Source organism: Salmo salar, chromosome ssa08, assembly GCF_905237065.1.
Source record: "Salmo salar chromosome ssa08, Ssal_v3.1, whole genome shotgun sequence".
Taxonomy (NCBI): Eukaryota; Metazoa; Chordata; class Actinopteri; order Salmoniformes; family Salmonidae; genus Salmo; species Salmo salar.
In genome coordinates this window covers 13,953,672-13,963,774 of record NC_059449.1, presented here as the reverse complement: position 1 = coordinate 13,963,774, position 10,103 = coordinate 13,953,672, and the positions used below count along the sequence as shown (strand labels likewise).

Sequence of the window (10,103 nt, the reverse complement as noted above, 5' to 3'; positions counted from 1 at the left end):
TCAGTTTGTTACCTGTACAAAAGACACCTGTCCACAGAAGCAATCAATCAATCAGATTTCAAACTCTCCACCATGGCCAAGACCAGAGCTCTCCAAGGATGTCAGGGACAAGATTGTAGACCTACACAAGGCTGGAATGGGCTACAAGACCATCGCCAAGCAGCTTGGTGAGAAGGTGACAACAGTTGGTGCGATTATTCGCAAATGGAAGAAACACAAAAGAACTGTCAATCTCCCTCGGCATGGGGCTCCATGCAAGATCTCACCTTATGGAGTTGCAATGATCATGAGAACGGTGAGGAATCAGCCCAGAACTACACGGGAGGATCTTGTCAATGATCTCAAGGCAGCTGGGATCATAGTCACCAAGAAAACATCTGGTAACACACTACGACGTGAAGGACTGAAATCCTGCAAACATACAAAATCAGCAGGGGATGAAATACTTTTTTCCCTCACTGTATCTGACTACACTGTGTTGATCCCATGAACTATACAGTCAACCAACCACAAATACATACTGATATGTACAGAGCCTCTTTTGATCCTGAAATGCCACTCTTAGGTAAATTCATAATCAGTAACAAGCGTGTTTGCATCGCATGTCGTCACCACATCGAGAGGAAAACAAAACACAGTGTACAACCTCCCAAATAATTTGTTCTCTATCAATATTGAAATTCCTGCTCCCTATTGTCCATTCATTCACAGAGCATTGGGCGACTCCACCATCTTCATATCACTTGCCAACATCTCGAGGTAACTCAGCCAGGGTGATGAACAGAGAGATAGGCAATGAAACACAAGGTGTGACAGTATGGCGATATGTTACGGGATGCAGCTAGGCAGAGGGGCTCATAATGAAAGCAGGACGAGAAGGCTTTGTTCCAAATGTCACGATGCATATTTATGGCCTGCCGATGGAGTGGCTCCTTGTATAAGCACCATCAATCCATTCACCATCCCTCTGTCTAGCGATGGTCTGACAAAAGCACAACCACTCTCTGTTTTCAACACTTCGGTTGCATGGCTGGCAACTAGCGTCATGCGGGTAGCTTACATTCTAGTCAAATGGGCAACCTGATCATGTGATGATAGGGAGTTTTTCCTAGCCACTGTGCTTCTACATCTGCATTGCTTGCTCTTTGTGGTTTTAGGCTGGGTTTCTGTGTACTTTGGGACATCTGCTGATGTAAATAGGGTTTTATAAATGAATTTGATTGATTGATTGATTGATTGATTGATTGATTGATTGATTGATACTGTAAATCTCATACTGTCGTTTTCTATATGAGATCTTAAATATACTGTGGATTATTACATAATTGTTGCTTGATTGTTACCTTATTTTTTTTAAATGTAAAATAGGGGAACCCTTGGTGTCAATTATTGTCCTTGGAAGCATAGTATTATTACTAAATGATAAGGCAGCGCCAGCTTTCTTTATCACAGTGATTGACTTTGTGTTGTAGTAACACTTGATTTGGTACAGAACTACAGCACCAGCTTTCATTTACTACCCACCACTTCAGAAGATGCCACAAATGGAGAGATCAACGTCATAGCCAGAGTAAAATAAGAAACATGGGAGGGCGTCAGACTGAATCAGACACTCGGAGTAAAGCTCCAGCAAGCACTCTCCCACTAAGAGGGGGATCCCAAGGGATCCAGCCCCGTGTTGGCTGGCCCGCTCCTGGGCTGCTATGCGGTGGAGGGTGGGGGAAGACTGACTGACTGTCTGGCTGTCTGTGGTCCCACTGTTCCTGAGGGAGAGAACATGCCTCCAGGGCTAGGCTGATTTGAGCCGGTCCAAGCACTAACCCCTGGGGGATACCAACCAGGCAGGCTGTGTTCTGTTAGCCTCTCTTTCAGGCAGCCGGTTGGCTGTCGCGGTTGGAGCTTGGTGGCTGCGGAAAAAGAGAAGGGGCTTTCATCTCTCTCTCTCTCTCAGAATGTCTCGGTGGATTTCCTCCCAAATTACAGGGAGTGACTACACTCCACCTCCCCCGCCTCGCACCTTGCCCGGCTCACCGGAGGGCCTTGGGGGCCAGCGCACCGCTGTCAACCGTCAACGCTCACCGCTGACTCATTAAGAGGAAGTCAGTCGGATGTGTCATTGGACTGGAAATAATAAGGAGGAATAAACTACAAAAGCATTGAAGTATGCATATTATGCACATTGTGTTTCTGCAGGTAATCTAGTATTGTATATCTGGCAGGGGCTTGTAAATGCATTCTAGAAATACTTTCATCTTTTATCCACCTGTTTACACTTGGCACTGTATTTCTATATCAATAGTGCTACATCTGAACTGACGCAGTGACCTGTCCACCACAGTAGCCTTGGTGGATGACAGTTATTGCTATATCTCCTAGTATGGAGAGACAGGCAAACCTTGGATGAAATCATAAGAGCACCACCAGTGAATGGAACTGGCCTTCATAACATCACACCATCCCAGCACCAGACTAAAGACATCCAGGTATCTGGGAAGATAGTGAAGGTGGCAGCAGTGGTTTCCATGGTCCTTTTCTGATCAAGGGGGACCGTTGCCCATCACTTCCAAGCGATTACCTCTATACAGTAAGGGATTAGTATTGGGATAGAACAAGACCACGCCAGCAGGCAATCTGTTTTTCAGTTGAAAACTCCCTTGAGGTTTTCCATTATCCCCCTTCATATCCAGCCTGACCTGGAGAGAAAACCTGGCCTTGGAGGGTCAACTCAGTCTAGACGCTCTGCACCCAACCCCCCTCCTTTCCCCCGCTCTCCATCCATCCTGCCTGCGGACACTAGAGGGATGGAAGGATGGAGGGCCGCCCCCCACCTCTTCCCACCTCCTCTCACCTTCAACCTCTCCCTACCTCCCCTCTCTCTCTCCATCCCTCCAACCCCTAAGTAACAACAGCATCTCTCACCACCATAATCTTTCCATTTCGCAGCCCTTTCTCTTGGGGTTAGGGGTCTCTAGGTTGAGAGGGAGGGATTTGTCTGAGAATCGACTGTTGCTCTCGCTGGCTGTCCATTTGAGCCGACCTCTGTTGTTATAGATACTAGGCTGGTCAGACAGAGCAAAGAGAAGCCCCATCTGGCCACAGCACATAGTTATTATATTAGAGGTTGCCATTTTCAACTTTCAATATCCCCCCCGTAATGGTCAGTGTGATCGGTTAAGCTTCTGATACACAATGTGGAGGGAGCTTGGGTCACGGCAAGTCACTGTAATGAATGTGAATCTGTCTTGGCTTCTTCATTTCAACAGGTAGCATTCCCTTCTGTATGAATTCTGCACAGAGTTGGAATGAAAACATAGCTAAAATATATATAAAGCTTGGATGGCTTTTCTGATGATACCTCTCTGACATGTCATTCTAAGGGTATGATTTGCCACACAAAGGCAGAGGGCGTACACGGGCAGGTTGGGTTCACACCGGAGGTGATATTAGAAAATTCCCCACCGAGATACAATGATGATGGAGAAGAAGACCTAACCCATGTGTTTCTACATGACCGTTGACCATGTATTTCAATTCAGTATGACTTAACAAGCTGAATTCATGGCTCCAAGCCATTCTAGTTAAGAATGTGTGCCAATACAATGAGAGGGAGACAACAGTACATTTACGTTTTAGCAGACGCTCTTATCCAAAACAACTTACAGGAATGAATGCATACATTTACATACTGGTCCCCCATGGGAATCAAACCCACAACCCTGGCATTGCAAGTGCCATGCTCTACCAACTGAGCCACACGGGAGCCATAACATAACATCCATAACTATAAATTCAATTCAAATTGAAGGTGCTCTCTACTGTACATCTCTATAATGAATGTAGAATTTGTCCAAAGACATAGGACGTTATTGTCTTTGGTGCCTACCAAAGGGATATCAGATGTATTTTTCCCTGGCAAAATCCTATTTACACACTAGCCCCCGATTCCCAAAGACGGCAACAGGGGGAAGAAAAAAAACAGCTAATTGAATATTCATTAACCTGTGCCTAGGTGTATACAAGACTTTTTACTACTCTTGTTTATGATTTAAGGACTTGTAGCACTGACCTTAGTTTAACACAGCAGCAGATACCAAATTAACCTCTAGCCTCCGCAGGGCTAGCCAAGCCCCGCTAACAAGAAACCTGTCTAGACCAAGCTACATGTACTTTATGATTCCTCCTCTCACTGCTTCATTCTTCTCTCTTCCTCCCTCCCTCCAAACACACACAGCCCATGCTCTCTCCTCTGCCTCTCTCCCAATACACACACACACATACACACAGCCCATGCTCTCTCCTCTGCCTCTCTCCCAATACACACACTCACACGCACACACACACACACATAAACACAGCCCATGCTCTCTCCTCTGCCTCTCTCCCACACACACACACACACACACACACACACACACACACACACACACACACACACACACACACACACACACACACAGCCCATGCTCTCTCCTCTGCCTCTCTCCCAATGCATACACACACACACACACACACACACACACACACACACACACACACACACACACACACACACACACACACACACAGCCCATGCTCTCTCCTCTGCCTCTCTCCCAATGCATACACACACACAAACACACACACACACACACACACACACACACACACACACACACACACACACACACACACACACACACACACACACACACACACACACACATATATACACACACACACACACACACACACAGAGCCCAACGCTCTCTCTCCTGCTCCTCCTTTCCCCACCATATACCCCCATCCTTCTTCTTCTTCTCCCGAACTCATTTCTCATATACCTCTAAACCGGTGTGGTTTTTGGGTCACGACTCACACCCCAGCATCTCAGGGTTATCAGATGACATACTTTATCTTGGTGAGTGATAATGTACCTTTTACAGGAAAAAAATCACAGGTATCTGAAAACATTATCAACAGAATGGGAATCCTCCACTTCCAATAGAGCAATTCTGAGTGTATTACACCATCCTATGATGAGCATTATTCTATTGGTGATGGTGAGATAAAATGGATGTGCATAAATCAAATAGTGGTTAGTGGTTGCAGCTAATATGCTCATGCATTTTTAATGAAGTGGCTATAAGAGGCAATGAAAGCATAATGCCCTGCATGTCAGACGGTCATTATCACGGGGCATAGTACTACAACGTAATGCAATGCAAATACAGGTATTTAGACTATATATAATGTATCTACATAATAGTGCTGTCTCCATGAAGTGGTTCAAAAGACAGTAAAAAAAACTTTAAGCCTGTATTTCAAAATAATTTATTGCTGATATGCAGATTAGACTGTTTAATGCATGCAAATTAATAAAAGCTTTTACATTTTCTCACTCATACACATAATAAAATATCCACCTATTCATATAATTGTTTTATGAGAGTTTTCCAAAAATATTTTAAATATGATACATTCAAGAATAGTGAGAAATCCAAAACGCGGTTTTGAAGATAGATGTTTGTCCTTTATTGCATACCGTAACACCAGAGCCCAGTAAAAGCAGCTGATTGGCTGCTGTTCTCACAGCCGAAACACAGCAGGAATTGTTCTAGCTACGAACGTGAAGTACAGGTGGGTAGCTAGATTGCTAACATAGCTAAGTAACGATTCGATACGTAATTCTATTTCCAGTACCGTGAAATATTATGCTACTAGCATACGCATTTTTGTCCATGAAGACTGATTCAATGTAGCTTTTCAGCAGGTTAACTAATAGCTAGGCCTGTTAGCCACATTACCCTTAGCTAGCGCAGTCATTTCTGTGTTTTGCTGATAAGCTAACTAGCTAGCTACCTGTTCATTAGCAAGCTAGTTAGCCTCCTACATTGCAAGTTTGCATTTTTCATAATGTGCATCCTGTTACAGCTAGCCAGCATCTTCTCCATGTTAGTAAGATACAGATATGATGCAACGTTGCCTATGCATTTTGAATCATACAAAATGATAAAGAGTTACTGTTCCTCTATGTCCCCCTTCCAGGCAGAATCATGAGTCTCAGAAAGCAGACCCCCAGTGACTTTCTGAAGCAGATCATTGGCAGACCAGTTGTGGTCAAGCTCAACTCTGGAGTGGATTACAGAGGTAACACTGCACCTTGTATAAGTCATCACCTAGTTGGCCAGTATGTGATATTTCTAGACTGCCTGTTAACCAACAACTGAATTTTATGTTACATGCTGTGTCGACTTTTCCGTGAAATGCTTGTTTACGAGCCCTTCCCAACAATGCAGAATAAAAAATAAATAATACAAGAATAACACTATATGCAGGGAGTACCAGATCAAAGTGCAGAGGTATGAGGTATTTGAAGTAGATAAGTACATGAAGGTGGTAAAGTGACTAGGCATCAGGATGGATAATAAGAGTAAAGTAAATAAGAGTAGCAGCAAATGTAAAAGTTTTGTTTGTGTTACAGTACTATTGGTGCTATCTTTACTCCACACACACAACTTGACTTCTATGCCTGATCTGATGTTTAAAGATGCATTGCCCATAGACTGTGCCTGTCTGTGCCATTGATATTAGTTTGTGCCTTTCTATAGGTGTCCTAGCCTGTCTGGATGGCTATATGAACATCGCAGTGGAGCAGACAGAGGAGTATGTCAACGGGCAGCTGAAGAACAAGTATGGTGACGCCTTCCTGAGAGGAAACAACGGTAAGAGCTCCGGAACCAGACGCTTGTTTTTTCTAACTACTTGGTGGCACTTGTGTAGAAGTCAACATAATATTGAATAGCTATGGAAAATGGTGTATTGCTCCTTCCCATTTATTTTAGTAATTACTTATTTTTGATGATTGCTGGTTTCATGTGCTGGTCGGAACTATGAAGGTGAAATTTCCGACTTGCTAACTGGTTCAACGCGGCATGTGTATAACTTCAACCAGTTAACATGTCGGAAATGTCAGTTTCCTAGTTCCGACGAGCACGTGAACACGGCAGATATGACTCGTAATTAACTGAGACTTGCCGATTTATGACGTTGCCACAGACAGCAGGATCTACCGTAGATATTGCAAGATGAGCACGATACAAGACCTTGCACTTGCAAAAAATCTGAGTATCTTCATGGGTGCTGACAACAGCAGAGAAGTTTAGCCTCGCGCTTCACCCTCTTAGTTGTTACAGAAGTCAGCGCGATATCTCGCATAATACCGTTTGGTTTTGTTTCTACATGCCATTTTAAGTTTTCACCTTTCTTGTCTGTACTAATTATTTTCTGTTTCCTTCCTTAGTGTTATACATCAGCACTCAGAAGAGGAAGATGTGATGCAGAGGATTTGTCCCTTTTTTTTATTATTATCCCTGACGTTGTTCCAGTTGATTTGATTTATGAGAACATTGTTTTTCGTATTGTTTAATGTCTCTGAGCTGAAGAGTGTTTTTAGTTTTTTGTAAAAAGGAGAACAATCCAATAAATGTTTTTGGAAGTTTAATTTTGTTCCTAGAGTGTTTTTCCCCACCTAAATTTAGAGCAAAAGCTTGCACTTCTTTTGTCTGATGACCCTAACATAATTGTATGTTGTGTAAAATGATGCACATATATTGAACTATCAGTATATAGTACTATATAGTATATTGAAGGAATATAGACTTTCCTTCCTTGGTTCCTTACTGACCTGTGGAGGCTGGTTGAACATGAGCAGTGATTCTTCTAGATAATATTCTCCAGTCAGTCCTATATGATGGCGACGCTTAAAGCCATACTGATGGGGAGTTTTATTTCAGCTTCAATCTAGTAATTCACTGTGCCGGTTTCCAATAACATGGAGACCATATAAAGCACTGGGCATACAATACGGCAAGGCATTCATTCACTAACTTGCGTCTCATTCTCCTTCAATGTTATGAGACCGACTATACAGGCTACACTGACCTGAAGGGCTGCATTCATCACTATCAGTCTATCCGCTATATGATAAGTCTTAATCATGATTGGTTTAATGTGTGGGTGGAGTCTGAGCATGGCCAACTGGTTTCTGGCGTTTTCTCAATTGCCAATCAAAACCAGCCATTATGGCGAAACAAAACAGTGATTCCTGTCTACAAATGGTCCCACCTGCAGGCTCTGTCAGATTCTATTAACATGTAAACAGATCTGTCATAGTAGCTGCCCGTTTGCCTCTGGTAGTGGATAGATGGTTAATGGGAGGTGTGATTACTGAATGTGATGCAGCCTGTTTGGTGTTATGTCTAGTGTGGCAGGTGATTTGGATTTCTCACTACCCGCACACAAAGTATCTCTTTTTCAGCACACACACACAGGTTTCTTTACTCCTCAAACACATGAACCCCTCATAACTACAAGATGGATAGATGCTTTTGTTCTCAATAAGTTGTCTCTTTATCCTCCCCTCAGCTGATTCCTGCTGCCTACCTCCTGAAACACCATGCATAACGTATGCAAAGATGTGGATGTTTAACCCACTTAGGTCATCTGTACTAGTAATTTAGCCAATGGGTTCAAACCAAACCTGACGTCGGTTCATTATGCTGGGAAGAACGTAATGAATATATGATTCATTAGGATTCAACTGCTTGTGCTGGTTTGGGGGGGAGGGAGACTTTGCAGGGCCTTGTTTTCCACCCTGTACATGCGCACTCTGGCCTCTGCTAGGAGACAAAAGGCTGCCAAGGTCAGGTCTGACTTCAGGATGAAGGACGCGTTATTGATCAAACTCCCTCCGCCGAGCCGCGGGTGAGAGGGGAGAGACGGGGGCTCGCTGCAGAGCACACAGACACACTGACAGACACACACACGCTCTCTTTCATGCACACACACATTGACACAGACACACGCGTAGAATCGTTATGGCAGCTAGCGAGGTTAGCGCAGGCAAATATTTACCTAGTGGAATCATAATGGAGCTGCTGGCTGTGCGGCCTCGCAGGAAGCCCAATTAATCCTATTCACAGTAATGACCTGGTGGCAGACCTAACGCTATTGTACTGCTATTGGCCCGGACTGTTCAGACACACACTCCCGAGTATGCTGCCCTAACGCAGTGTGTGTATGTGTCTAGCAGTGTGTGTGTATGTGTCTAGCAGTGTGTATGTGTCTAGCAGTGTGTGTGTGTGTCTAGCAGTGTGTGTGTGTGTCTAGCAGTGTGTGTATATGTGTCTAGCAGTGTGTGTGTGTATGTGTCTAGCAGTGTGTGTATATGTGTCTAGCAGTGTGTGTGTGTATGTGTCTAGCAGTGTGTGTGTGTATGTGTCTAGCAGTGTGTGTGTGTCTAGCAGTGTGTGTGTGTGTGTCTAGCAGTGTGTGTGTGTGTGTCTAGCAGTGTGTGTGTATGTGTCTAGCAGTGTGTGTGTATGTGTCTAGCAGTGTGTGTGTATGTCTGGCAGTGTGTGTGTCTAGCAGTGTATGTCTAGCAGTGTGTGTGTGTGTATGTGTCTAGCAGTGTGTGAATGTGTCTAGCAGTGTGGGTGTATGTCTAGCAGTGTGTGTGTATGTGTCTAGCAGTATGTGTGTGTGTCTAGCAGTATGTGTGTGTGTCTAGCAGTGTGGGTGTATGTGTCAGCAGTGTGTGTGTGTATGTCTAGCGGTGTGTGTGTATGTCTAGCGGTGTGTGTGTATGTGTCAGCAGTGTGTGTGTGTGTGTCTAGCAGTGTGTGTATATGTGTCTACCAGTGTGTGTGTATGTGTCTAGCAGTGTGTGTGTGTGTGTGTGTGTGTCTAGCAGTGTGTGTGTGTGTGTGTGTGTGTGTGTGTGTGTGTGTCTAGCAGTGTGTGTGTATGTGTCAGCAGTGTGTGTGTGTCTAGCAGTGTGTGTATATGTGTCTAGCAGTGTGTGTGTATGTGTCTAGCAGTGTGTGTGTGTGTGTGTGTGTGTGTGTGTGTGTCTAGCAGTGTGTGTGTGTGTGTGTCTAGCAGTGTGTGTGTATGTGTCTAGCAGTGTGTGTGTATGTGTCTAGCAGTGTGTGTATGTGTCTAGCAGTGTGTGTGTATGTGTCTAGCAGTGTGTGTGTGTATGTGTGTCTAGCAGTGTGTGTGTGTGTGTCTAGCAGTGTGTGTATGTGTCTAGCAGTGTGTGTGTATGTGTCTAGCAGTGTGTG

General features: G+C 44.2%; 1 protein-coding gene across 1 annotated transcript; it reads left to right on the top strand.

Annotated features, from left to right (window-relative positions):
* Nucleotides 1-5,524: 5,524 nt before the first annotated feature.
* Nucleotides 5,525-7,480, top strand: LOC106610200 (U6 snRNA-associated Sm-like protein LSm6). Its single transcript, XM_014209396.2, has 4 exons — nucleotides 5,525-5,616; nucleotides 6,025-6,126; nucleotides 6,588-6,701; nucleotides 7,280-7,480. Exons 2-4 carry the CDS (start codon nucleotides 6,033-6,035, stop codon nucleotides 7,312-7,314), a joined length of 243 nt encoding a protein of 80 aa, XP_014064871.1. The 5' UTR covers nucleotides 5,525-5,616; nucleotides 6,025-6,032; the 3' UTR covers nucleotides 7,315-7,480.
* The last annotated feature ends 2,623 nt before the right edge of the window (nucleotides 7,481-10,103 follow it).

Coding starts and splice junctions, on each gene's coding strand:
- LOC106610200 (XM_014209396.2), top strand. CDS start 6,033: ATGAGTCTCAGAAAGCAGACCCCCAGTGACTTTCTGAAGCAGATCATT. Junction 6,127..6,587: donor CTCTGGAGTGGATTACAGAG/GTAACACTGCAC, acceptor GCCTTTCTATAG/GTGTCCTAGCCTGTCTGGAT. Junction 6,702..7,279: donor CTTCCTGAGAGGAAACAACG/GTAAGAGCTCCG, acceptor TTCCTTCCTTAG/TGTTATACATCAGCACTCAG.